This window comes from Leptosomus discolor, chromosome 1 (assembly GCF_034619465.1).
Source record: "Leptosomus discolor isolate bLepDis1 chromosome 1, bLepDis1.hap2, whole genome shotgun sequence".
In the NCBI taxonomy this organism is placed as follows: domain Eukaryota; kingdom Metazoa; phylum Chordata; class Aves; order Leptosomiformes; family Leptosomidae; genus Leptosomus; species Leptosomus discolor.
The window spans coordinates 152,070,013-152,096,469 of NC_141391.1; the positions used below are offsets into that span (position 1 = coordinate 152,070,013).

The window sequence follows — 26,457 nt, forward strand, 5'->3', positions numbered from 1 at the left end:
TCCTAAGTGACACAAACGCAGCTGAGTGAAGTATAGGCTCTGTCTCTATCCGCTGAAGGAAGTCCTTAGAAGAAGGACTCCATTGAGAAGCCCATTTGAAGAAGAAGATCTCCAAATTACAGGTCCTCCATTGGTCCTGGGAAGCGTAATCTTGCCCAAGGCTGAAGGCAACTGGGCTGCTTTCTGTGTCTGGCTGGCGTCCTGTTTACTGCCTTTACCGAGGGAGTATTTTGCTCGGTTGCTCTCAGTGGCTCAGCCAGGCACGCACAGGTCTGGGCGAGAGCAGAGGTTTGGGTCTGCTCGCACCTTATGCACAGGAGCAGTCCAAAGGCAGAATTGCCTGTCCTGTGCTCCAGAAAAACGGCCATTTGGCTGACTCGTTCCAGATGGAGCTGACAGGGCTGGCAGCGAGCAGAAAAAACAAGCCACGCACACCTGTTTAGGCATGAACACCGAGATGATTTAGTCAGCCAACATGCAATCCCACTTCTCAGGGGTCTCTGTTCAGAGCAGAAGTACGCTGCGCGGGAGTGGGGTTTGTGGGATAGAAAATCAGGTCACTCATTTAGCTTTAGCGCTACATTTGTGCACTGGTATTTGCACAGAGGCATTTTAAGATGCTGAGGGCTCGGTGATGTCCTAGAAAGGTACAGGTTACAGAAATAAAATGCTGAAAAACTGCACATGCGAATGCTAGCTCGGCAGTGGCCTTGCGCCGTTTTGGTCACATTGATCCCCAGCGTGCCGCTAGGAGCAAGTATGACATTTCTCCCGACTGGGTATTCGTAAGAAAAAGAAAGGGAAAGCGGCATCTTTCCCTTCCAAAATGAGATACAAACTGAACTGGCTGCTCAGGGGTGTATCAGAAGAGGGCATCAGAGGCCGAGGGAAGGTTTCCCCACCTGCATAACGCCACCACGATAAAAGGCCCCTGATAAAATGGAAAGCTGGCGTTTTGTAGGCTCTGCCTCAGCCTGGCATCACGTCCTTCCTGCTTCCCGCCGCCTGCTCCACAGTGAATGCGGCGGGCATCAGCCCTTGGGGAGAGGGTGTTTCCACTCCTCCCAGCAGCAGGCAGCGGCTGCAGGCTCTCATCCCAGGTAGGAGGCAGGGAAGCCGAAGTCTCCCTCCGCATACGACCCCCATCCACCTGCAAGGCAGTGCCGCCCTGTGGGTAAGCCTGACACTGTTGAGCCATCCTTCTGATTTTAGGAGGAGAAACATGCCCTTCTGGTTCAGTCCCGTCCCGCTGTCGTTCGAGAGCTGCCACAAGCACATGGCCAACACGCACCCTAAAACGGTGGCTGAGCACCTACAGCAGGCAGAAAGCGGATGCAGGGAAACAGCCGACGCTGTTAGAATATTGCTGCCGGAGGGCAGAAAAGCAATCTGCCTGATTGCCTGGTGAAGATGCGTCCCTAAATAAGATGGGAAACCTGAAATGCCAGAAACCCGGCGCCGGGCAGCACGCAGGCCCAGCGGCGGGGCAGGAGGGGAGGCGGCGGGAGGCGTGAGTGGGAGGAAGGGGGGGCAGCGGAGGGAGGAACAGCGCAACGGGGGCCTCTATGACGCCATAAGCCATGCCTCCGCCCCCAGCACTGCGGGGCCAGCCGGCGTCGGGGCAGGAGGAGGACGCGGGCAGCTGGGCAAAGCAGCCGAGGGGAGACCTCCGGCAGCACAGCGGGCCCAGGCTCTTACAGGCACCACTCACGGCGTGATGTCGGCCATGTGGGCTTGTCTGGTTTTGTGTGGTGAGTAGGAAACATCTCTCCTTCAAGCCAGGTTGTGAGAAAGGGCAGCTGACCCGGCTGCTTTTTACCCCTCCCCATTAGCCCCTCGGCTTTGGCAATTTGGAGGCGAGAGGCAGAGAGGGGAGCGCCCTCGAATGCCTCGGGTGCCAAGATCTCGGCTGCTTCAAATGTTGCCCGTCTTCACCCATTGGAGCTGATGTTTTATTCGTCAAGAAGGGACAGAGAGAAGAGGCCTAGGAGCCAGGGAGGAGGACTCGGAGCTGGATGCAGCGGGCAGAGGCTGGAGCAGAGGGGGAGACTGGAAAGGCGAGGATAGGGACAGCTGGGCACGTAAAGCAGACACGAGCACGCAGGCAGAGACCTGGACTTGACCTGCAAGGCCAGAAGGGAAGAGCTGGCCAGCTGACGTGACAGGGGAGGCAGGAGAAAGAGGGCTGAGAGGGGACCTTGCTTAAAGACAAGCAGAAAGGGATAGAGCAGGAAGGAATGGATAGAGAGGCCAGGCTGCTCTGGTCACATCCCAGCAGGAGAACGGGGAGGCGTCCTGTAACCCCCCCCTCCACTCTCCTTGTTCCCCTGCTTTCTGCAAACCCCCACACAGTCACCTGGCCAAGTGCTGTGCTCTCCTCTCCTACTGCCTCACCGAGTGCTTGATAACCCCCACTGTCCTCTCGGGGAGAACGTTCCCAGTTTTTGTTTGGTCCTGCTGCATCTACGGACACACAGGTGCCAACAACATGGCACGGGTGTTAGTGAGATATAGGCCATGAGGAAGTTTCTCAGTTTCAGCCATGTACTGTCCCCAAAATACTACAACCCCTTTCAACATGGGCAGAGCACGTTTTCCCCATATCTACACCTCCCATCTGGAGCCTGTTCCTGCATTTCCCACGTGCTGGATCCTGCACCCAGAGAAGGCCACAGAGATCTGCGTCCAGCCCTCCAGCTCCTCGGAGGGTGCCACGCTTAGCACTTTTCCTTCTCCTTCTGACCCCCTGCGTTCTCTCTTTCACCAGTGCTCTTGGCTTGGGGCTGCACAGCCCGCCCTTTGGGCGAGAAGGCGCAGCAGCCAGGAACGCCACTCTCCAAGGAGGAGTACCGCCAGTTCTTCAGGTCCCTCCGGACTGCCCGCCGCGCCAGCGCTGCCTGCCTCCTCCGTGAGCTGTACGGCTGCCAGAATCCCCTGGTCCGGAGACTGGACGAGTACGAAAACCACGGAGTCATCCCTGAGGGTAAAGCTGATGACCGTGACTCCCCCGGGCAGGCAGATGGATGGGGGGTCCTGCACAGCTAGCCCCGGACCTGATCGCTGGGAGGGGACAGAGACTCAGGAGCTGCCAGGGGAGAGGCGTGGGTAGCGATCCTGCAGTGAGGAGAAGACATCTGCTCCGGAGTATCCTCTCCCCCGCCTTGATTGCATCCAAATGTGTCCCTGGGATGAGCCTCCTCTCGCACCTTGGGTCATGCAGATGACCAAGAAGCGCTGGAGTTTCTCATGGAGGTTCAGGGAGGCACCCAAATGGCCTGGGGGTTTTTGTGGAGGGACGTCATTCGACAGCGTGCTTATTGCTGAGGGCTGGTGGGACCCCAGCACTGGAGTTTATCACTGAGTCTGTGTCTTTGCTTGCCTCTTTCTAGGGCCCGTATGCTCCGAACAGCGAGGAAATTCTTTCTTCCCCGACTTCTGCACCTTTGCTTTTTATCGCTGTACTCGGAGAAGGTATTACGTTAAGGTGAGTTGTTTAGCTGTTTCCTGAAGACCGTGGTGTGCTCTGGCCAAGTAACAGGCAAAAGGGAGAGCCCTGAAAATGGGGAAGTGGGAAAACAGGAGGCTGAAAGACAGGGAAGATAGAGGAGAGCCGCGGGCAGCCCCCCTTCCAGGGGCACTCACAGCAAGGTGAGTAACTTACACAGGTGGCGCCCGCAGCCACCTCCCTGCCAGGTGCAGGACCTTGCGGAAGGTATTCTTCAAGACAACAAACCTTTGAGGACCACCTCAGCCCTTATCTCCAGCTCTCACTGCCAACTGAGACAATCTAGGTTACTGCAGGAGAAAGGGTGATCCACGCAGGTGAGAGGAGAAGGAATGTAAAGAGAAAGATGACTGGGAGTCACAAGAAGAGACTTACGGGCAGACTTGACAGGGAGAGGAGAAGAAGGTTTCTTTCCTTTCTTGGGCTCATGTTTGTAGGGAGTGGGAAAGCCGGGATTGTGCCGGGAGCGCTAAGCCCACAGAACAGGGGAGGGGCCAGGGGCCTGCTCCTGAAGCCCACCGCCTCTACAGATGTGTGTTTTCTCCTCCACAGAGGACTGCATGCCCAGGACAGACCCCAGCCAAGCTCAGCAGCACACGACCCTTCAACGCCACGGCCATGAGCAGCGATGCCCTGCTGTCTGGCATCTTCAGACCCCAGAGCCTTTTCCCCTCATCTCCCACAACTGCCCAGCCAGGCCGCCCCGGCCCTGACACAGAAGGAGCTGGGATCCCCACCTCCTCAGCTGAGGGCACGCCACAGTTGAGGAGCGGGCAACTGAATCCTTCTGACCCACATGCCACACAGGTGGCAGACAGTGGCCAGCAGCAAGGACAGTTGCCCACCGCTGACATCCAGGATCTCCTCCTAAGGCTGCAAGATACCCACGTGCAGAGTTTACTGAAGGCACTTCAGCGGTTGTTGACCACGGGGAAGGCGGTGGGGGAGGAAGAACTGCGTGCTGCCGTCCAGAAGGTGCTGGTGGCCCTGAACAGCGCAAGTGCCTCTTAGCCAACAACTGGCAATGATACAGGGCCCAGAAGAGAGAACTGAGACACGGGTACTGAAGGGCTACTGTCCTCTCCCACAGAAACTGTTCACCCGGTGTCGTTTCATCTGGGAGACGGCTCTTCTTGAACAATGCAGGATGGAAAAAGAACTGCTGTTTCCTGCTCGGGGCTGGGCCACCACGACTACCTCTCTGTCCTGGGCAGAGAGACGGGGTTTCTTGTCTCATCCCATGAACGTCTTGGGAGAATGCTGTCCTTTCTTCTTATAAATATAGGTGCTTCTGCTCAGAACCATTAAGGCAAGACTCTTCTTTGGAAGTGTGTGTGCGAATATACATACATATATAGGCAAGGGGTGCGCTCTCAATGCCAGAAGACCTCACCCTGCGAGGGAACTGCTGATCTAGCGTTCTGCCTGTATTGGTGTTTACACGTGGGTGTCATCTACTTCTGAAGTGACGCTATGAAACACTCAGGATAAATATTCCTGTTGAGAACCTCCTCTTGTCTCCCTCGGAAAACCAGAGTCTGATTTACGGGAACACTGGCTGAAGCCATCTGGAGCCAGCACTTCCTGCTCAGAGCAGAGCGGGAACTCTTTGGGAACCAACTCTGGTTTTCTGAATCTCCACTCAGAACGAGTTTAGAGCTACCTCAAACCTACTCTAAACTCCTGTGGTTGGTTTCGGCGTTCAAGAGACCACCACCCTTAAAGTGACAATCCCCTAGTCACCTTTCCTCCCGCAGGCCGCCTTGTCATCTAGTCCACCGAGGGCCATGAGGAGAAAGGGGCTGAAGGCAGCTCTCCTCAAGGATGCACCACACCAAGCACTCATGGGGAGGGGCGGGGATGTCTCTTCCCTTTACGCTGCCTAAGTGACACAAACGCAGCTGAGTGAAGTATAGGCTCTGTCTCTATCCGCTGAAGGAAGTCCTTAGAAGAAGGACTCCATTGAGAAGCCCATTTGAAGAAGAAGATCTCCAAATTACAGGTCCTCCATTGGTCCTGGGAAGCGTAATCTTGCCCAAGGCTGAAGGCAACTGGGCTGCTTTCTGTGTCTGGCTGGCGTCCTGTTTACTGCCTTTACCGAGGGAGTATTTTGCTCGGTTGCTCTCAGTGGCTCAGCCAGGCACGCACAGGTCTGGGCGAGAGCAGAGGTTTGGGTCTGCTCGCACCTTATGCACAGGAGCAGTCCAAAGGCAGAATTGCCTGTCCTGTGCTCCAGAAAAACGGCCATTTGGCTGACTCGTTCCAGATGGAGCTGACAGGGCTGGCAGCGAGCAGAAAAAACAAGCCACGCACACCTGTTTAGGCATGAACACCGAGATGATTTAGTCAGCCAACATGCAATCCCACTTCTCAGGGGTCTCTGTTCAGAGCAGAAGTACGCTGCGCGGGAGTGGGGTTTGTGGGATAGAAAATCAGGTCACTCATTTAGCTTTAGCGCTACATTTGTGCACTGGTATTTGCACAGAGGCATTTTAAGATGCTGAGGGCTCGGTGATGTCCTAGAAAGGTACAGGTTACAGAAATAAAATGCTGAAAAACTGCACATGCGAATGCTAGCTCGGCAGTGGCCTTGCGCCGTTTTGGTCACATTGATCCCCAGCGTGCCGCTAGGAGCAAGTATGACATTTCTCCCGACTGGGTATTCGTAAGAAAAAGAAAGGGAAAGCGGCATCTTTCCCTTCCAAAATGAGATACAAACTGAACTGGCTGCTCAGGGGTGTATCAGAAGAGGGCATCAGAGGCCGAGGGAAGGTTTCCCCACCTGCATAACGCCACCACGATAAAAGGCCCCTGATAAAATGGAAAGCTGGCGTTTTGTAGGCTCTGCCTCAGCCTGGCATCACGTCCTTCCTGCTTCCCGCCGCCTGCTCCACAGTGAATGCGGCGGGCATCAGCCCTTGGGGAGAGGGTGTTTCCACTCCTCCCAGCAGCAGGCAGCGGCTGCAGGCTCTCATCCCAGGTAGGAGGCAGGGAAGCCGAAGTCTCCCTCCGCATACGACCCCCATCCACCTGCAAGGCAGTGCCGCCCTGTGGGTAAGCCTGACACTGTTGAGCCATCCTTCTGATTTTAGGAGGAGAAACATGCCCTTCTGGTTCAGTCCCGTCCCGCTGTCGTTCGAGAGCTGCCACAAGCACATGGCCAACACGCACCCTAAAACGGTGGCTGAGCACCTACAGCAGGCAGAAAGCGGATGCAGGGAAACAGCCGACGCTGTTAGAATATTGCTGCCGGAGGGCAGAAAAGCAATCTGCCTGATTGCCTGGTGAAGATGCGTCCCTAAATAAGATGGGAAACCTGAAATGCCAGAAACCCGGCGCCGGGCAGCACGCAGGCCCAGCGGCGGGGCAGGAGGGGAGGCGGCGGGAGGCGTGAGTGGGAGGAAGGGGGGGCAGCGGAGGGAGGAACAGCGCAACGGGGGCCTCTATGACGCCATAAGCCATGCCTCCGCCCCCAGCACTGCGGGGCCAGCCGGCGTCGGGGCAGGAGGAGGACGCGGGCAGCTGGGCAAAGCAGCCGAGGGGAGACCTCCGGCAGCACAGCGGGCCCAGGCTCTTACAGGCGCCACTCACGGCGTGATGTCGGCCATGTGGGCTTGTCTGGTTTTGTGTGGTGAGTAGGAAACATCTCTCCTTCAAGCCAGGTTGTGAGAAAGGGCAGCTGACCCGGCTGCTTTTTACCCCTCCCCATTAGCCCCTCGGCTTTGGCAATTTGGAGGCGAGAGGCAGAGAGGGGAGCGCCCTCGAATGCCTCGGGTGCCAAGATCTCGGCTGCTTCAAATGTTGCCCGTCTTCACCCATTGGAGCTGATGTTTTATTCGTCAAGAAGGGACAGAGAGAAGAGGCCTAGGAGCCAGGGAGGAGGACTCGGAGCTGGATGCAGCGGGCAGAGGCTGGAGCAGAGGGGGAGACTGGAAAGGCGAGGATAGGGACAGCTGGGCACGTAAAGCAGACACGAGCACGCAGGCAGAGACCTGGACTTGACCTGCAAGGCCAGAAGGGAAGAGCTGGCCAGCTGACGTGACAGGGGAGGCAGGAGAAAGAGGGCTGAGAGGGGACCTTGCTTAAAGACAAGCAGAAAGGGATAGAGCAGGAAGGAATGGATAGAGAGGCCAGGCTGCTCTGGTCACATCCCAGCAGGAGAACGGGGAGGCGTCCTGTAACCCCCCCCTCCACTCTCCTTGTTCCCCTGCTTTCTGCAAACCCCCACACAGTCACCTGGCCAAGTGCTGTGCTCTCCTCTCCTACTGCCTCACCGAGTGCTTGATAACCCCCACTGTCCTCTCGGGGAGAACGTTCCCAGTTTTTGTTTGGTCCTGCTGCATCTACGGACACACAGGTGCCAACAACATGGCACGGGTGTTAGTGAGATATAGGCCATGAGGAAGTTTCTCAGTTTCAGCCATGTACTGTCCCCAAAATACTACAACCCCTTTCAACATGGGCAGAGCACGTTTTCCCCATATCTACACCTCCCATCTGGAGCCTGTTCCTGCATTTCCCACGTGCTGGATCCTGCACCCAGAGAAGGCCACAGAGATCTGCGTCCAGCCCTCCAGCTCCTCGGAGGGTGCCACGCTTAGCACTTTTCCTTCTCCTTCTGACCCCCTGCGTTCTCTCTTTCACCAGTGCTCTTGGCTTGGGGCTGCACAGCCCGCCCTTTGGGCGAGAAGGCGCAGCAGCCAGGAACGCCACTCTCCAAGGAGGAGTACCGCCAGTTCTTCAGGTCCCTCCGGACTGCCCGCCGCGCCAGCGCTGCCTGCCTCCTCCGTGAGCTGTACGGCTGCCAGAATCCCCTGGTCCGGAGACTGGACGAGTACGAAAACCACGGAGTCATCCCTGAGGGTAAAGCTGATGACCGTGACTCCCCCGGGCAGGCAGATGGATGGGGGGTCCTGCACAGCTAGCCCCGGACCTGATCGCTGGGAGGGGACAGAGACTCAGGAGCTGCCAGGGGAGAGGCGTGGGTAGCGATCCTGCAGTGAGGAGAAGACATCTGCTCCGGAGTATCCTCTCCCCCGCCTTGATTGCATCCAAATGTGTCCCTGGGATGAGCCTCCTCTCGCACCTTGGGTCATGCAGATGACCAAGAAGCGCTGGAGTTTCTCATGGAGGTTCAGGGAGGCACCCAAATGGCCTGGGGGTTTTTGTGGAGGGACGTCATTCGACAGCGTGCTTATTGCTGAGGGCTGGTGGGACCCCAGCACTGGAGTTTATCACTGAGTCTGTGTCTTTGCTTGCCTCTTTCTAGGGCCCGTATGCTCCGAACAGCGAGGAAATTCTTTCTTCCCCGACTTCTGCACCTTTGCTTTTTATCGCTGTACTCGGAGAAGGTATTACGTTAAGGTGAGTTGTTTAGCTGTTTCCTGAAGACCGTGGTGTGCTCTGGCCAAGTAACAGGCAAAAGGGAGAGCCCTGAAAATGGGGAAGTGGGAAAACAGGAGGCTGAAAGACAGGGAAGATAGAGGAGAGCCGCGGGCAGCCCCCCTTCCAGGGGCACTCACAGCAAGGTGAGTAACTTACACAGGTGGCGCCCGCAGCCACCTCCCTGCCAGGTGCAGGACCTTGCGGAAGGTATTCTTCAAGACAACAAACCTTTGAGGACCACCTCAGCCCTTATCTCCAGCTCTCACTGCCAACTGAGACAATCTAGGTTACTGCAGGAGAAAGGGTGATCCACGCAGGTGAGAGGAGAAGGAATGTAAAGAGAAAGATGACTGGGAGTCACAAGAAGAGACTTACGGGCAGACTTGACAAGGAGAGGAGAAGAAGGTTTCTTTCCTTTCTTGGGCTCATGTTTGTAGGGAGTGGGAAAGCCGGGATTGTGCCGGGAGCGCTAAGCCCACAGAACAGGGGAGGGGCCAGGGGCCTGCTCCTGAAGCCCACCGCCTCTACAGATGTGTGTTTTCTCCTCCACAGAGGACTGCATGCCCAGGACAGACCCCAGCCAAGCTCAGCAGCACACGACCCTTCAACGCCACGGCCATGAGCAGCGATGCCCTGCTGTCTGGCATCTTCAGACCCCAGAGCCTTTTCCCCTCATCTCCCACAACTGCCCAGCCAGGCCGCCCCGGCCCTGACACAGAAGGAGCTGGGATCCCCACCTCCTCAGCTGAGGGCACGCCACAGTTGAGGAGCGGGCAACTGAATCCTTCTGACCCACATGCCACACAGGTGGCAGACAGTGGCCAGCAGCAAGGACAGTTGCCCACCGCTGACATCCAGGATCTCCTCCTAAGGCTGCAAGATACCCACGTGCAGAGTTTACTGAAGGCACTTCAGCGGTTGTTGACCACGGGGAAGGCGGTGGGGGAGGAAGAACTGCGTGCTGCCGTCCAGAAGGTGCTGGTGGCCCTGAACAGCGCAAGTGCCTCTTAGCCAACAACTGGCAATGATACAGGGCCCAGAAGAGAGAACTGAGACACGGGTACTGAAGGGCTACTGTCCTCTCCCACAGAAACTGTTCACCCGGTGTCGTTTCATCTGGGAGACGGCTCTTCTTGAACAATGCAGGATGGAAAAAGAACTGCTGTTTCCTGCTCGGGGCTGGGCCACCACGACTACCTCTCTGTCCTGGGCAGAGAGACGGGGTTTCTTGTCTCATCCCATGAACGTCTTGGGAGAATGCTGTCCTTTCTTCTTATAAATATAGGTGCTTCTGCTCAGAACCATTAAGGCAAGACTCTTCTTTGGAAGTGTGTGTGCGAATATACATACATATATAGGCAAGGGGTGCGCTCTCAATGCCAGAAGACCTCACCCTGCGAGGGAACTGCTGATCTAGCGTTCTGCCTGTATTGGTGTTTACACGTGGGTGTCATCTACTTCTGAAGTGACGCTATGAAACACTCAGGATAAATATTCCTGTTGAGAACCTCCTCTTGTCTCCCTCGGAAAACCAGAGTCTGATTTACGGGAACACTGGCTGAAGCCATCTGGAGCCAGCACTTCCTGCTCAGAGCAGAGCGGGAACTCTTTGGGAACCAACTCTGGTTTTCTGAATCTCCACTCAGAACGAGTTTAGAGCTACCTCAAACCTACTCTAAACTCCTGTGGTTGGTTTCGGCGTTCAAGAGACCACCACCCTTAAAGTGACAATCCCCTAGTCACCTTTCCTCCCGCAGGCCGCCTTGTCATCTAGTCCACCGAGGGCCATGAGGAGAAAGGGGCTGAAGGCAGCTCTCCTCAAGGATGCACCACACCAAGCACTCATGGGGAGGGGCGGGGATGTCTCTTCCCTTTACGCTGCCTAAGTGACACAAACGCAGCTGAGTGAAGTATAGGCTCTGTCTCTATCCGCTGAAGGAAGTCCTTAGAAGAAGGACTCCATTGAGAAGCCCATTTGAAGAAGAAGATCTCCAAATTACAGGTCCTCCATTGGTCCTGGGAAGCGTAATCTTGCCCAAGGCTGAAGGCAACTGGGCTGCTTTCTGTGTCTGGCTGGCGTCCTGTTTACTGCCTTTACCGAGGGAGTATTTTGCTCGGTTGCTCTCAGTGGCTCAGCCAGGCACGCACAGGTCTGGGCGAGAGCAGAGGTTTGGGTCTGCTCGCACCTTATGCACAGGAGCAGTCCAAAGGCAGAATTGCCTGTCCTGTGCTCCAGAAAAACGGCCATTTGGCTGACTCGTTCCAGATGGAGCTGACAGGGCTGGCAGCGAGCAGAAAAAACAAGCCACGCACACCTGTTTAGGCATGAACACCGAGATGATTTAGTCAGCCAACATGCAATCCCACTTCTCAGGGGTCTCTGTTCAGAGCAGAAGTACGCTGCGCGGGAGTGGGGTTTGTGGGATAGAAAATCAGGTCACTCATTTAGCTTTAGCGCTACATTTGTGCACTGGTATTTGCACAGAGGCATTTTAAGATGCTGAGGGCTCGGTGATGTCCTAGAAAGGTACAGGTTACAGAAATAAAATGCTGAAAAACTGCACATGCGAATGCTAGCTCGGCAGTGGCCTTGCGCCGTTTTGGTCACATTGATCCCCAGCGTGCCGCTAGGAGCAAGTATGACATTTCTCCCGACTGGGTATTCGTAAGAAAAAGAAAGGGAAAGCGGCATCTTTCCCTTCCAAAATGAGATACAAACTGAACTGGCTGCTCAGGGGTGTATCAGAAGAGGGCATCAGAGGCCGAGGGAAGGTTTCCCCACCTGCATAACGCCACCACGATAAAAGGCCCCTGATAAAATGGAAAGCTGGCGTTTTGTAGGCTCTGCCTCAGCCTGGCATCACGTCCTTCCTGCTTCCCGCCGCCTGCTCCACAGTGAATGCGGCGGGCATCAGCCCTTGGGGAGAGGGTGTTTCCACTCCTCCCAGCAGCAGGCAGCGGCTGCAGGCTCTCATCCCAGGTAGGAGGCAGGGAAGCCGAAGTCTCCCTCCGCATACGACCCCCATCCACCTGCAAGGCAGTGCCGCCCTGTGGGTAAGCCTGACACTGTTGAGCCATCCTTCTGATTTTAGGAGGAGAAACATGCCCTTCTGGTTCAGTCCCGTCCCGCTGTCGTTCGAGAGCTGCCACAAGCACATGGCCAACACGCACCCTAAAACGGTGGCTGAGCACCTACAGCAGGCAGAAAGCGGATGCAGGGAAACAGCCGACGCTGTTAGAATATTGCTGCCGGAGGGCAGAAAAGCAATCTGCCTGATTGCCTGGTGAAGATGCGTCCCTAAATAAGATGGGAAACCTGAAATGCCAGAAACCCGGCGCCGGGCAGCACGCAGGCCCAGCGGCGGGGCAGGAGGGGAGGCGGCGGGAGGCGTGAGTGGGAGGAAGGGGGGGCAGCGGAGGGAGGAACAGCGCAACGGGGGCCTCTATGACGCCATAAGCCATGCCTCCGCCCCCAGCACTGCGGGGCCAGCCGGCGTCGGGGCAGGAGGAGGACGCGGGCAGCTGGGCAAAGCAGCCGAGGGGAGACCTCCGGCAGCACAGCGGGCCCAGGCTCTTACAGGCACCACTCACGGCGTGATGTCGGCCATGTGGGCTTGTCTGGTTTTGTGTGGTGAGTAGGAAACATCTCTCCTTCAAGCCAGGTTGTGAGAAAGGGCAGCTGACCCGGCTGCTTTTTACCCCTCCCCATTAGCCCCTCGGCTTTGGCAATTTGGAGGCGAGAGGCAGAGAGGGGAGCGCCCTCGAATGCCTCGGGTGCCAAGATCTCGGCTGCTTCAAATGTTGCCCGTCTTCACCCATTGGAGCTGATGTTTTATTCGTCAAGAAGGGACAGAGAGAAGAGGCCTAGGAGCCAGGGAGGAGGACTCGGAGCTGGATGCAGCGGGCAGAGGCTGGAGCAGAGGGGGAGACTGGAAAGGCGAGGATAGGGACAGCTGGGCACGTAAAGCAGACACGAGCACGCAGGCAGAGACCTGGACTTGACCTGCAAGGCCAGAAGGGAAGAGCTGGCCAGCTGACGTGACAGGGGAGGCAGGAGAAAGAGGGCTGAGAGGGGACCTTGCTTAAAGACAAGCAGAAAGGGATAGAGCAGGAAGGAATGGATAGAGAGGCCAGGCTGCTCTGGTCACATCCCAGCAGGAGAACGGGGAGGCGTCCTGTAACCCCCCCCTCCACTCTCCTTGTTCCCCTGCTTTCTGCAAACCCCCACACAGTCACCTGGCCAAGTGCTGTGCTCTCCTCTCCTACTGCCTCACCGAGTGCTTGATAACCCCCACTGTCCTCTCGGGGAGAACGTTCCCAGTTTTTGTTTGGTCCTGCTGCATCTACGGACACACAGGTGCCAACAACATGGCACGGGTGTTAGTGAGATATAGGCCATGAGGAAGTTTCTCAGTTTCAGCCATGTACTGTCCCCAAAATACTACAACCCCTTTCAACATGGGCAGAGCACGTTTTCCCCATATCTACACCTCCCATCTGGAGCCTGTTCCTGCATTTCCCACGTGCTGGATCCTGCACCCAGAGAAGGCCACAGAGATCTGCGTCCAGCCCTCCAGCTCCTCGGAGGGTGCCACGCTTAGCACTTTTCCTTCTCCTTCTGACCCCCTGCGTTCTCTCTTTCACCAGTGCTCTTGGCTTGGGGCTGCACAGCCCGCCCTTTGGGCGAGAAGGCGCAGCAGCCAGGAACGCCACTCTCCAAGGAGGAGTACCGCCAGTTCTTCAGGTCCCTCCGGACTGCCCGCCGCGCCAGCGCTGCCTGCCTCCTCCGTGAGCTGTACGGCTGCCAGAATCCCCTGGTCCGGAGACTGGACGAGTACGAAAACCACGGAGTCATCCCTGAGGGTAAAGCTGATGACCGTGACTCCCCCGGGCAGGCAGATGGATGGGGGGTCCTGCACAGCTAGCCCCGGACCTGATCGCTGGGAGGGGACAGAGACTCAGGAGCTGCCAGGGGAGAGGCGTGGGTAGCGATCCTGCAGTGAGGAGAAGACATCTGCTCCGGAGTATCCTCTCCCCCGCCTTGATTGCATCCAAATGTGTCCCTGGGATGAGCCTCCTCTCGCACCTTGGGTCATGCAGATGACCAAGAAGCGCTGGAGTTTCTCATGGAGGTTCAGGGAGGCACCCAAATGGCCTGGGGGTTTTTGTGGAGGGACGTCATTCGACAGCGTGCTTATTGCTGAGGGCTGGTGGGACCCCAGCACTGGAGTTTATCACTGAGTCTGTGTCTTTGCTTGCCTCTTTCTAGGGCCCGTATGCTCCGAACAGCGAGGAAATTCTTTCTTCCCCGACTTCTGCACCTTTGCTTTTTATCGCTGTACTCGGAGAAGGTATTACGTTAAGGTGAGTTGTTTAGCTGTTTCCTGAAGACCGTGGTGTGCTCTGGCCAAGTAACAGGCAAAAGGGAGAGCCCTGAAAATGGGGAAGTGGGAAAACAGGAGGCTGAAAGACAGGGAAGATAGAGGAGAGCCGCGGGCAGCCCCCCTTCCAGGGGCACTCACAGCAAGGTGAGTAACTTACACAGGTGGCGCCCGCAGCCACCTCCCTGCCAGGTGCAGGACCTTGCGGAAGGTATTCTTCAAGACAACAAACCTTTGAGGACCACCTCAGCCCTTATCTCCAGCTCTCACTGCCAACTGAGACAATCTAGGTTACTGCAGGAGAAAGGGTGATCCACGCAGGTGAGAGGAGAAGGAATGTAAAGAGAAAGATGACTGGGAGTCACAAGAAGAGACTTACGGGCAGACTTGACAAGGAGAGGAGAAGAAGGTTTCTTTCCTTTCTTGGGCTCATGTTTGTAGGGAGTGGGAAAGCCGGGATTGTGCCGGGAGCGCTAAGCCCACAGAACAGGGGAGGGGCCAGGGGCCTGCTCCTGAAGCCCACCGCCTCTACAGATGTGTGTTTTCTCCTCCACAGAGGACTGCATGCCCAGGACAGACCCCAGCCAAGCTCAGCAGCACACGACCCTTCAACGCCACGGCCATGAGCAGCGATGCCCTGCTGTCTGGCATCTTCAGACCCCAGAGCCTTTTCCCCTCATCTCCCACAACTGCCCAGCCAGGCCGCCCCGGCCCTGACACAGAAGGAGCTGGGATCCCCACCTCCTCAGCTGAGGGCACGCCACAGTTGAGGAGCGGGCAACTGAATCCTTCTGACCCACATGCCACACAGGTGGCAGACAGTGGCCAGCAGCAAGGACAGTTGCCCACCGCTGACATCCAGGATCTCCTCCTAAGGCTGCAAGATACCCACGTGCAGAGTTTACTGAAGGCACTTCAGCGGTTGTTGACCACGGGGAAGGCGGTGGGGGAGGAAGAACTGCGTGCTGCCGTCCAGAAGGTGCTGGTGGCCCTGAACAGCGCAAGTGCCTCTTAGCCAACAACTGGCAATGATACAGGGCCCAGAAGAGAGAACTGAGACACGGGTACTGAAGGGCTACTGTCCTCTCCCACAGAAACTGTTCACCCGGTGTCGTTTCATCTGGGAGACGGCTCTTCTTGAACAATGCAGGATGGAAAAAGAACTGCTGTTTCCTGCTCGGGGCTGGGCCACCACGACTACCTCTCTGTCCTGGGCAGAGAGACGGGGTTTCTTGTCTCATCCCATGAACGTCTTGGGAGAATGCTGTCCTTTCTTCTTATAAATATAGGTGCTTCTGCTCAGAACCATTAAGGCAAGACTCTTCTTTGGAAGTGTGTGTGCGAATATACATACATATATAGGCAAGGGGTGCGCTCTCAATGCCAGAAGACCTCACCCTGCGAGGGAACTGCTGATCTAGCGTTCTGCCTGTATTGGTGTTTACACGTGGGTGTCATCTACTTCTGAAGTGACGCTATGAAACACTCAGGATAAATATTCCTGTTGAGAACCTCCTCTTGTCTCCCTCGGAAAACCAGAGTCTGATTTACGGGAACACTGGCTGAAGCCATCTGGAGCCAGCACTTCCTGCTCAGAGCAGAGCGGGAACTCTTTGGGAACCAACTCTGGTTTTCTGAATCTCCACTCAGAACGAGTTTAGAGCTACCTCAAACCTACTCTAAACTCCTGTGGTTGGTTTCGGCGTTCAAGAGACCACCACCCTTAAAGTGACAATCCCCTAGTCACCTTTCCTCCCGCAGGCCGCCTTGTCATCTAGTCCACCGAGGGCCATGAGGAGAAAGGGGCTGAAGGCAGCTCTCCTCAAGGATGCACCACACCAAGCACTCATGGGGAGGGGCGGGGATGTCTCTTCCCTTTACGCTGCCTAAGTGACACAAACGCAGCTGAGTGAAGTATAGGCTCTGTCTCTATCCGCTGAAGGAAGTCCTTAGAAGAAGGACTCCATTGAGAAGCCCATTTGAAGAAGAAGATCTCCAAATTACAGGTCCTCCATTGGTCCTGGGAAGCGTAATCTTGCCCAAGGCTGAAGGCAACTGGGCTGCTTTCTGTGTCTGGCTGGCGTCCTGTTTACTGCCTTTACCGAGGGAGTATTTTGCTCGGTTGCTCTCAGTGGCTCAGCCAGGCACGCACAGGTCTGGGCGAGAGCAGAGGTTTGGGTCTGCTCGCACCTTATGCACAGGAGCAGTCCAAAGGCAGAATTGCCTGTCCTGTGCTCCAGAAAAACGGCCATTTGGCTGACTCGTTCCAGATGGAGCTGACAGGGCTGGCAGCGAGCAGAAAAAACAAGCCACGCACACCTGTTTAGGCATGAACACCGAGATGATTTAGTCAGCCAACATGCAATCCCACTTCTCAGGGGTCTCTGTTCAGAGCAGAAGTACGCTGCGCGGGAGTGGGGTTTGTGGGATAGAAAATCAGGTCACTCATTTAGCTTTAGCGCTACATTTGTGCACTGGTATTTGCACAGAGGCATTTTAAGATGCTGAGGGCTCGGTGATGTCCTAGAAAGGTACAGGTTACAGAAATAAAATGCTGAAAAACTGCACATGCGAATGCTAGCTCGGCAGTGGCCTTGCGCCGTTTTGGTCACATTGATCCCCAGCGTGCCGCTAGGAGCAAGTATGACATTTCTCCCGACTGGGTATTCGTAAGAAAAAGAAAGGGAAAGCGGCATCTTTCCCTTCCAAAATGAGATACAAACTGAACTGGCTGCTCAGGGGTGTATCAGAAGAGGGCATCAGAGGCCGAGGGAAGGTTTCCCCACCTGCATAACGCCACCACGATAAAAGGCCCCTGATAAAATGGAAAGCTGGCGTTTTGTAGGCTCTGCCTCAGCCTGGCATCACGTCCTTCCTGCTTCCCGCCGCCTGCTCCACAGTGAATGCGGCGGGCATCAGCCCTTGGGGAGAGGGTGTTTCCACTCCTCCCAGCAGCAGGCAGCGGCTGCAGGCTCTCATCCCAGGTAGGAGGCAGGGAAGCCGAAGTCTCCCTCCGCATACGACCCCCATCCACCTGCAAGGCAGTGCCGCCCTGTGGGTAAGCCTGACACTGTTGAGCCATCCTTCTGATTTTAGGAGGAGAAACATGCCCTTCTGGTTCAGTCCCGTCCCGCTGTCGTTCGAGAGCTGCCACAAGCACATGGCCAACACGCACCCTAAAACGGTGGCTGAGCACCTACAGCAGGCAGAAAGCGGATGCAGGGAAACAGCCGACGCTGTTAGAATATTGCTGCCGGAGGGCAGAAAAGCAATCTGCCTGATTGCCTGGTGAAGATGCGTCCCTAAATAAGATGGGAAACCTGAAATGCCAGAAACCCGGCGCCGGGCAGCACGCAGGCCCAGCGGCGGGGCAGGAGGGGAGGCGGCGGGAGGCGTGAGTGGGAGGAAGGGGGGGCAGCGGAGGGAGGAACAGCGCAACGGGGGCCTCTATGACGCCATAAGCCATGCCTCCGCCCCCAGCACTGCGGGGCCAGCCGGCGTCGGGGCAGGAGGAGGACGCGGGCAGCTGGGCAAAGCAGCCGAGGGGAGACCTCCGGCAGCACAGCGGGCCCAGGCTCTTACAGGCACCACTCACGGCGTGATGTCGGCCATGTGGGCTTGTCTGGTTTTGTGTGGTGAGTAGGAAACATCTCTCCTTCAAGCCAGGTTGTGAGAAAGGGCAGCTGACCCGGCTGCTTTTTACCCCTCCCCATTAGCCCCTCGGCTTTGGCAATTTGGAGGCGAGAGGCAGAGAGGGGAGCGCCCTCGAATGCCTCGGGTGCCAAGATCTCGGCTGCTTCAAATGTTGCCCGTCTTCACCCATTGGAGCTGATGTTTTATTCGTCAAGAAGGGACAGAGAGAAGAGGCCTAGGAGCCAGGGAGGAGGACTCGGAGCTGGATGCAGCGGGCAGAGGCTGGAGCAGAGGGGGAGACTGGAAAGGCGAGGATAGGGACAGCTGGGCACGTAAAGCAGACACGAGCACGCAGGCAGAGACCTGGACTTGACCTGCAAGGCCAGAAGGGAAGAGCTGGCCAGCTGACGTGACAGGGGAGGCAGGAGAAAGAGGGCTGAGAGGGGACCTTGCTTAAAGACAAGCAGAAAGGGATAGAGCAGGAAGGAATGGATAGAGAGGCCAGGCTGCTCTGGTCACATCCCAGCAGGAGAACGGGGAGGCGTCCTGTAACCCCCCCCTCCACTCTCCTTGTTCCCCTGCTTTCTGCAAACCCCCACACAGTCACCTGGCCAAGTGCTGTGCTCTCCTCTCCTACTGCCTCACCGAGTGCTTGATAACCCCCACTGTCCTCTCGGGGAGAACGTTCCCAGTTTTTGTTTGGTCCTGCTGCATCTACGGACACACAGGTGCCAACAACATGGCACGGGTGTTAGTGAGATATAGGCCATGAGGAAGTTTCTCAGTTTCAGCCATGTACTGTCCCCAAAATACTACAACCCCTTTCAACATGGGCAGAGCACGTTTTCCCCATATCTACACCTCCCATCTGGAGCCTGTTCCTGCATTTCCCACGTGCTGGATCCTGCACCCAGAGAAGGCCACAGAGATCTGCGTCCAGCCCTCCAGCTCCTCGGAGGGTGCCACGCTTAGCACTTTTCCTTCTCCTTCTGACCCCCTGCGTTCTCTCTTTCACCAGTGCTCTTGGCTTGGGGCTGCACAGCCCGCCCTTTGGGCGAGAAGGCGCAGCAGCCAGGAACGCCACTCTCCAAGGAGGAGTACCGCCAGTTCTTCAGGTCCCTCCGGACTGCCCGCCGCGCCAGCGCTGCCTGCCTCCTCCGTGAGCTGTACGGCTGCCAGAATCCCCTGGTCCGGAGACTGGACGAGTACGAAAACCACGGAGTCATCCCTGAGGGTAAAGCTGATGACCGTGACTCCCCCGGGCAGGCAGATGGATGGGGGGTCCTGCACAGCTAGCCCCGGACCTGATCGCTGGGAGGGGACAGAGACTCAGGAGCTGCCAGGGGAGAGGCGTGGGTAGCGATCCTGCAGTGAGGAGAAGACATCTGCTCCGGAGTATCCTCTCCCCCGCCTTGATTGCATCCAAATGTGTCCCTGGGATGAGCCTCCTCTCGCACCTTGGGTCATGCAGATGACCAAGAAGCGCTGGAGTTTCTCATGGAGGTTCAGGGAGGCACCCAAATGGCCTGGGGGTTTTTGTGGAGGGACGTCATTCGACAGCGTGCTTATTGCTGAGGGCTGGTGGGACCCCAGCACTGGAGTTTATCACTGAGTCTGTGTCTTTGCTTGCCTCTTTCTAGGGCCCGTATGCTCCGAACAGCGAGGAAATTCTTTCTTCCCCGACTTCTGCACCTTTGCTTTTTATCGCTGTACTCGGAGAAGGTATTACGTTAAGGTGAGTTGTTTAGCTGTTTCCTGAAGACCGTGGTGTGCTCTGGCCAAGTAACAGGCAAAAGGGAGAGCCCTGAAAATGGGGAAGTGGGAAAACAGGAGGCTGAAAGACAGGGAAGATAGAGGAGAGCCGCGGGCAGCCCCCCTTCCAGGGGCACTCACAGCAAGGTGAGTAACTTACACAGGTGGCGCCCGCAGCCACCTCCCTGCCAGGTGCAGGACCTTGCGGAAGGTATTCTTCAAGACAACAAACCTTTGAGGACCACCTCAGCCCTTATCTCCAGCTCTCACTGCCAACTGAGACAATCTAGGTTACTGCAGGAGAAAGGGTGATCCACGCAGGTGAGAGGAGAAGGAATGTAAAGAGAAAGATGACTGGGAGTCACAAGAAGAGACTTACGGGCAGACTTGACAGGGAGAGGAGAAGAAGGTTTCTTTCCTTTCTTGGGCTCATGTTTGTAGGGAGTGGGAAAGCCGGGATTGTGCCGGGAGCGCTAAGCCCACAGAACAGGGGAGGGGCCAGGGGCCTGCTCCTGAAGCCCACCGCCTCTACAGATGTGTGTTTTCTCCTCCACAGAGGACTGCATGCCCAGGACAGACCCCAGCCAAGCTCAGCAGCACACGACCCTTCAACGCCACGGCCATGAGCAGCGATGCCCTGCTGTCTGGCATCTTCAGACCCCAGAGCCTTTTCCCCTCATCTCCCACAACTGCCCAGCCAGGCCGCCCCGGCCCTGACACAGAAGGAGCTGGGATCCCCACCTCCTCAGCTGAGGGCACGCCACAGTTGAGGAGCGGGCAACTGAATCCTTCTGACCCACATGCCACACAGGTGGCAGACAGTGGCCAGCAGCAAGGACAGTTGCCCACCGCTGACATCCAGGATCTCCTCCTAAGGCTGCAAGATACCCACGTGCAGAGTTTACTGAAGGCACTTCAGCGGTTGTTGACCACGGGGAAGGCGGTGGGGGAGGAAGAACTGCGTGCTGCCGTCCAGAAGGTGCTGGTGGCCCTGAACAGCGCAAGTGCCTCTTAGCCAACAACTGGCAATGATACAGGGCCCAGAAGAGAGAACTGAGACACGGGTACTGAAGGGCTACTGTCCTCTCCCACAGAAACTGTTCACCCGGTGTCGTTTCATCTGGGAGACGGCTCTTCTTGAACAATGCAGGATGGAAAAAGAACTGCTGTTTCCTGCTCGGGGCTGGGCCACCACGACTACCTCTCTGTCCTGGGCAGAGAGACGGGGTTTCTTGTCTCATCCCATGAACGTCTTGGGAGAATGCTGTCCTTTCTTCTTATAAATATAGGTGCTTCTGCTCAGAACCATTAAGGCAAGACTCTTCTTTGGAAGTGTGTGTGCGAATATACATACATATATAGGCAAGGGGTGCGCTCTCAATGCCAGAAGACCTCACCCTGCGAGGGAACTGCTGATCTAGCGTTCTGCCTGTATTGGTGTTTACACGTGGGTGTCATCTACTTCTGAAGTGACGCTATGAAACACTCAGGATAAATATTCCTGTTGAGAACCTCCTCTTGTCTCCCTCGGAAAACCAGAGTCTGATTTACGGGAACACTGGCTGAAGCCATCTGGAGCCAGCACTTCCTGCTCAGAGCAGAGCGGGAACTCTTTGGGAACCAACTCTGGTTTTCTGAATCTCCACTCAGAACGAGTTTAGAGCTACCTCAAACCTACTCTAAACTCCTGTGGTTGGTTTCGGCGTTCAAGAGACCACCACCCTTAAAGTGACAATCCCCTAGTCACCTTTCCTCCCGCAGGCCGCCTTGTCATCTAGTCCACCGAGGGCCATGAGGAGAAAGGGGCTGAAGGCAGCTCTCCTCAAGGATGCACCACACCAAGCACTCATGGGGAGGGGCGGGGATGTCTCTTCCCTTTACGCTGCCTAAGTGACACAAACGCAGCTGAGTGAAGTATAGGCTCTGTCTCTATCCGCTGAAGGAAGTCCTTAGAAGAAGGACTCCATTGAGAAGCCCATTTGAAGAAGAAGATCTCCAAATTACAGGTCCTCCATTGGTCCTGGGAAGCGTAATCTTGCCCAAGGCTGAAGGCAACTGGGCTGCTTTCTGTGTCTGGCTGGCGTCCTGTTTACTGCCTTTACCGAGGGAGTATTTTGCTCGGTTGCTCTCAGTGGCTCAGCCAGGCACGCACAGGTCTGGGCGAGAGCAGAGGTTTGGGTCTGCTCGCACCTTATGCACAGGAGCAGTCCAAAGGCAGAATTGCCTGTCCTGTGCTCCAGAAAAACGGCCATTTGGCTGACTCGTTCCAGATGGAGCTGACAGGGCTGGCAGCGAGCAGAAAAAACAAGCCACGCACACCTGTTTAGGCATGAACACCGAGATGATTTAGTCAGCCAACATGCAATCCCACTTCTCAGGGGTCTCTGTTCAGAGCAGAAGTACGCTGCGCGGGAGTGGGGTTTGTGGGATAGAAAATCAGGTCACTCATTTAGCTTTAGCGCTACATTTGTGCACTGGTATTTGCACAGAGGCATTTTAAGATGCTGAGGGCTCGGTGATGTCCTAGAAAGGTACAGGTTACAGAAATAAAATGCTGAAAAACTGCACATGCGAATGCTAGCTCGGCAGTGGCCTTGCGCCGTTTTGGTCACATTGATCCCCAGCGTGCCGCTAGGAGCAAGTATGACATTTCTCCCGACTGGGTATTCGTAAGAAAAAGAAAGGGAAAGCGGCATCTTTCCCTTCCAAAATGAGATACAAACTGAACTGGCTGCTCAGGGGTGTATCAGAAGAGGGCATCAGAGGCCGAGGGAAGGTTTCCCCACCTGCATAACGCCACCACGATAAAAGGCCCCTGATAAAATGGAAAGCTGGCGTTTTGTAGGCTCTGCCTCAGCCTGGCATCACGTCCTTCCTGCTTCCCGCCGCCTGCTCCACAGTGAATGCGGCGGGCATCAGCCCTTGGGGAGAGGGTGTTTCCACTCCTCCCAGCAGCAGGCAGCGGCTGCAGGCTCTCATCCCAGGTAGGAGGCAGGGAAGCCGAAGTCTCCCTCCGCATACGACCCCCATCCACCTGCAAGGCAGTGCCGCCCTGTGGGTAAGCCTGACACTGTTGAGCCATCCTTCTGATTTTAGGAGGAGAAACATGCCCTTCTGGTTCAGTCCCGTCCCGCTGTCGTTCGAGAGCTGCCACAAGCACATGGCCAACACGCACCCTAAAACGGTGGCTGAGCACCTACAGCAGGCAGAAAGCGGATGCAGGGAAACAGCCGACGCTGTTAGAATATTGCTGCCGGAGGGCAGAAAAGCAATCTGCCTGATTGCCTGGTGAAGATGCGTCCCTAAATAAGATGGGAAACCTGAAATGCCAGAAACCCGGCGCCGGGCAGCACGCAGGCCCAGCGGCGGGGCAGGAGGGGAGGCGGCGGGAGGCGTGAGTGGGAGGAAGGGGGGGCAGCGGAGGGAGGAACAGCGCAACGGGGGCCTCTATGACGCCATAAGCCATGCCTCCGCCCCCAGCACTGCGGGGCCAGCCGGCGTCGGGGCAGGAGGAGGACGCGGGCAGCTGGGCAAAGCAGCCGAGGGGAGACCTCCGGCAGCACAGCGGGCCCAGGCTCTTACAGGCGCCACTCACGGCGTGATGTCGGCCATGTGGGCTTGTCTGGTTTTGTGTGGTGAGTAGGAAACATCTCTCCTTCAAGCCAGGTTGTGAGAAAGGGCAGCTGACCCGGCTGCTTTTTACCCCTCCCCATTAGCCCCTCGGCTTTGGCAATTTGGAGGCGAGAGGCAGAGAGGGGAGCGCCCTCGAATGCCTCGGGTGCCAAGATCTCGGCTGCTTCAAATGTTGCCCGTCTTCACCCATTGGAGCTGATGTTTTATTCGTCAAGAAGGGACAGAGAGAAGAGGCCTAGGAGCCAGGGAGGAGGACTCGGAGCTGGATGCAGCGGGCAGAGGCTGGAGCAGAGGGGGAGACTGGAAAGGCGAGGATAGGGACAGCTGGGCACGTAAAGCAGACACGAGCACGCAGGCAGAGACCTGGACTTGACCTGCAAGGCCAGAAGGGAAGAGCTGGCCAGCTGACGTGACAGGGGAGGCAGGAGAAAGAGGGCTGAGAGGGGACCTTGCTTAAAGACAAGCAGAAAGGGATAGAGCAGGAAGGAATGGATAGAGAGGCCAGGCTGCTGCAGTCACATCCCAGCAGGAGAACGGGGAGGCGTCCTGTAACCCCCCCCTCCACTCTCCTTGTTCCCCTGCTTTCTGCAAACCCCCACACAGTCACCTGGCCAAGTGCTGTGCTCTCCTCTCCTACTGCCTCACCGAGTGCTTGATAACCCCCACTGTCCTCTCGGGGAGAACGTTCCCAGTTTTTGTTTGGTCCTGCTGCATCTACGGACACACAGGTGCCAACAACATGGCACGGGTGTTAGTGAGATATAGGCCATGAGGAAGTTTCTCAGTTTCAGCCATGTACTGTCCCCAAAATACTACAACCCCTTTCAACATGGGCAGAGCACGTTTTCCCCATATCTACACCTCCCATCTGGAGCCTGTTCCTGCATTTCCCACGTGCTGGATCCTGCACCCAGAGAAGGCCACAGAGATCTGCGTCCAGCCCTCCAGCTCCTCGGAGGGTGCCACGCTTAGCACTTTTCCTTCTCCTTCTGACCCCCTGCGTTCTCTCTTTCACCAGTGCTCTTGGCTTGGGGCTGCACAGCCCGCCCTTTGGGCGAGAAGGCGCAGCAGCCAGGAACGCCACTCTCCAAGGAGGAGTACCGCCAGTTCTTCAGGTCCCTCCGGACTGCCCGCCGCGCCAGCGCTGCCTGCCTCCTCCGTGAGCTGTACGGCTGCCAGAATCCCCTGGTCCGGAGACTGGACGAGTACGAAAACCACGGAGTCATCCCTGAGGGTAAAGCTGATGACCGTGACTCCCCCGGGCAGGCAGATGGATGGGGGGTCCTGCACAGCTAGCCCCGGACCTGATCGCTGGGAGGGGACAGAGACTCAGGAGCTGCCAGGGGAGAGGCGTGGGTAGCGATCCTGCAGTGAGGAGAAGACATCTGCTCCGGAGTATCCTCTCCCCCGCCTTGATTGCATCCAAATGTGTCCCTGGGATGAGCCTCCTCTCGCACCTTGGGTCATGCAGATGACCAAGAAGCGCTGGAGTTTCTCATGGAGGTTCAGGGAGGCACCCAAATGGCCTGGGGGTTTTTGTGGAGGGACGTCATTCGACAGCGTGCTTATTGCTGAGGGCTGGTGGGACCCCAGCACTGGAGTTTATCACTGAGTCTGTGTCTTTGCTTGCCTCTTTCTAGGGCCCGTATGCTCCGAACAGCGAGGAAATTCTTTCTTCCCCGACTTCTGCACCTTTGCTTTTTATCGCTGTACTCGGAGAAGGTATTACGTTAAGGTGAGTTGTTTAGCTGTTTCCTGAAGACCGTGGTGTGCTCTGGCCAAGTAACAGGCAAAAGGGAGAGCCCTGAAAATGGGGAAGTGGGAAAACAGGAGGCTGAAAGACAGGGAAGATAGAGGAGAGCCGCGGGCAGCCCCCCTTCCAGGGGCACTCACAGCAAGGTGAGTAACTTACACAGGTGGCGCCCGCAGCCACCTCCCTGCCAGGTGCAGGACCTTGCGGAAGGTATTCTTCAAGACAACAAACCTTTGAGGACCACCTCAGCCCTTATCTCCAGCTCTCACTGCCAACTGAGACAATCTAGGTTACTGCAGGAGAAAGGGTGATCCACGCAGGTGAGAGGAGAAGGAATGTAAAGAGAAAGATGACTGGGAGTCACAAGAAGAGACTTACGGGCAGACTTGACAAGGAGAGGAGAAGAAGGTTTCTTTCCTTTCTTGGGCTCATGTTTGTAGGGAGTGGGAAAGCCGGGATTGTGCCGGGAGCGCTAAGCCCACAGAACAGGGGAGGGGCCAGGGGCCTGCTCCTGAAGCCCACCGCCTCTACAGATGTGTGTTTTCTCCTCCACAGAGGACTGCATGCCCAGGACAGACCCCAGCCAAGCTCAGCAGCACACGACCCTTCAACGCCACGGCCATGAGCAGCGATGCCCTGCTGTCTGGCATCTTCAGACCCCAGAGCCTTTTCCCCTCATCTCCCACAACTGCCCAGCCAGGCCGCCCCGGCCCTGACACAGAAGGAGCTGGGATCCCCACCTCCTCAGCTGAGGGCACGCCACAGTTGAGGAGCGGGCAACTGAATCCTTCTGACCCACATGCCACACAGGTGGCAGACAGTGGCCAGCAGCAAGGACAGTTGCCCACCGCTGACATCCAGGATCTCCTCCTAAGGCTGCAAGATACCCACGTGCAGAGTTTACTGAAGGCACTTCAGCGGTTGTTGACCACGGGGAAGGCGGTGGGGGAGGAAGAACTGCGTGCTGCCGTCCAGAAGGTGCTGGTGGCCCTGAACAGCGCAAGTGCCTCTTAGCCAACAACTGGCAATGATACAGGGCCCAGAAGAGAGAACTGAGACACGGGTACTGAAGGGCTACTGTCCTCTCCCACAGAAACTGTTCACCCGGTGTCGTTTCATCTGGGAGACGGCTCTTCTTGAACAATGCAGGATGGAAAAAGAACTGCTGTTTCCTGCTCGGGGCTGGGCCACCACGACTACCTCTCTGTCCTGGGCAGAGAGACGGGGTTTCTTGTCTCATCCCATGAACGTCTTGGGAGAATGCTGTCCTTTCTTCTTATAAATATAGGTGCTTCTGCTCAGAACCATTAAGGCAAGACTCTTCTTTGGAAGTGTGTGTGCGAATATACATACATATATAGGCAAGGGGTGCGCTCTCAATGCCAGAAGACCTCACCCTGCGAGGGAACTGCTGA

General features: G+C 56.5%; 6 protein-coding genes across 6 annotated transcripts in view; all 6 read left to right on the forward strand.

Moving 5' to 3' along the window:
* Positions 1 to 1,718, forward strand: part of LOC147416319 (uncharacterized) — a 6,944-nt gene extending 5,226 nt beyond the window's left edge. The window contains exons 5-6 of the mRNA XM_086461432.1: positions 962 to 1,100; positions 1,597 to 1,718. Of these exons, the coding sequence (XP_086317558.1) occupies positions 962 to 1,100; positions 1,597 to 1,718 (261 nt within the window). The remainder of the gene's footprint in view (positions 1 to 961; positions 1,101 to 1,596) is intronic.
* On the forward strand, positions 1,718 to 7,103 carry LOC147416320 (uncharacterized). Its single transcript, XM_086461442.1, has 6 exons — positions 1,718 to 1,751; positions 2,768 to 2,983; positions 3,390 to 3,484; positions 4,058 to 4,501; positions 6,347 to 6,485; positions 6,982 to 7,103. Exons 1-6 carry the CDS (start codon positions 1,718 to 1,720, stop codon positions 7,101 to 7,103), a joined length of 1,050 nt encoding a protein of 349 aa, XP_086317568.1.
* On the forward strand, positions 7,103 to 12,488 carry LOC147416321 (uncharacterized). The gene is made up of 6 exons (XM_086461453.1): positions 7,103 to 7,136; positions 8,153 to 8,368; positions 8,775 to 8,869; positions 9,443 to 9,886; positions 11,732 to 11,870; positions 12,367 to 12,488. The coding sequence occupies exons 1-6, from the start codon at positions 7,103 to 7,105 to the stop codon at positions 12,486 to 12,488; spliced, it is 1,050 nt and encodes a 349-aa protein (XP_086317579.1).
* Positions 12,488 to 17,873, forward strand: LOC147416322 (uncharacterized). Its single transcript, XM_086461466.1, has 6 exons — positions 12,488 to 12,521; positions 13,538 to 13,753; positions 14,160 to 14,254; positions 14,828 to 15,271; positions 17,117 to 17,255; positions 17,752 to 17,873. Exons 1-6 carry the CDS (start codon positions 12,488 to 12,490, stop codon positions 17,871 to 17,873), a joined length of 1,050 nt encoding a protein of 349 aa, XP_086317592.1.
* On the forward strand, positions 17,873 to 23,258 carry LOC147416323 (uncharacterized). Its single transcript, XM_086461478.1, has 6 exons — positions 17,873 to 17,906; positions 18,923 to 19,138; positions 19,545 to 19,639; positions 20,213 to 20,656; positions 22,502 to 22,640; positions 23,137 to 23,258. The coding sequence occupies exons 1-6, from the start codon at positions 17,873 to 17,875 to the stop codon at positions 23,256 to 23,258; spliced, it is 1,050 nt and encodes a 349-aa protein (XP_086317604.1).
* The window catches only part of LOC147416324 (uncharacterized), a 5,386-nt gene continuing 2,186 nt past the window's right edge, over positions 23,258 to 26,457 (forward strand). Inside the window, exons 1-4 of the mRNA XM_086461492.1 lie at positions 23,258 to 23,291; positions 24,308 to 24,523; positions 24,930 to 25,024; positions 25,598 to 26,041. Coding sequence (XP_086317618.1) covers positions 23,258 to 23,291; positions 24,308 to 24,523; positions 24,930 to 25,024; positions 25,598 to 26,041 — 789 coding nt within the window. The remainder of the gene's footprint in view (positions 23,292 to 24,307; positions 24,524 to 24,929; positions 25,025 to 25,597; positions 26,042 to 26,457) is intronic.

Bases quoted from the DNA above. Each gene is read 5' to 3' on its own strand.
- LOC147416322 (XM_086461466.1), top strand. From the start codon at position 12,488: ATGTCGGCCATGTGGGCTTGTCTGGTTTTGTGTG. The intron at 12,522-13,537 runs GTGAGTAGGAAA...CTCTTTCACCAG, and splicing joins GGCTTGTCTGGTTTTGTGTG to TGCTCTTGGCTTGGGGCTGC. The intron at 14,255-14,827 runs GTGAGTTGTTTA...TCTCCTCCACAG, and splicing joins GGAGAAGGTATTACGTTAAG to AGGACTGCATGCCCAGGACA.
- LOC147416321 (XM_086461453.1), top strand. From the start codon at position 7,103: ATGTCGGCCATGTGGGCTTGTCTGGTTTTGTGTG. The intron at 8,369-8,774 runs GTAAAGCTGATG...GCCTCTTTCTAG, and splicing joins CCACGGAGTCATCCCTGAGG to GGCCCGTATGCTCCGAACAG. The intron at 8,870-9,442 runs GTGAGTTGTTTA...TCTCCTCCACAG, and splicing joins GGAGAAGGTATTACGTTAAG to AGGACTGCATGCCCAGGACA.
- LOC147416320 (XM_086461442.1), top strand. From the start codon at position 1,718: ATGTCGGCCATGTGGGCTTGTCTGGTTTTGTGTG. The intron at 1,752-2,767 runs GTGAGTAGGAAA...CTCTTTCACCAG, and splicing joins GGCTTGTCTGGTTTTGTGTG to TGCTCTTGGCTTGGGGCTGC. The intron at 2,984-3,389 runs GTAAAGCTGATG...GCCTCTTTCTAG, and splicing joins CCACGGAGTCATCCCTGAGG to GGCCCGTATGCTCCGAACAG.
- LOC147416323 (XM_086461478.1), top strand. From the start codon at position 17,873: ATGTCGGCCATGTGGGCTTGTCTGGTTTTGTGTG. The intron at 19,139-19,544 runs GTAAAGCTGATG...GCCTCTTTCTAG, and splicing joins CCACGGAGTCATCCCTGAGG to GGCCCGTATGCTCCGAACAG. The intron at 19,640-20,212 runs GTGAGTTGTTTA...TCTCCTCCACAG, and splicing joins GGAGAAGGTATTACGTTAAG to AGGACTGCATGCCCAGGACA.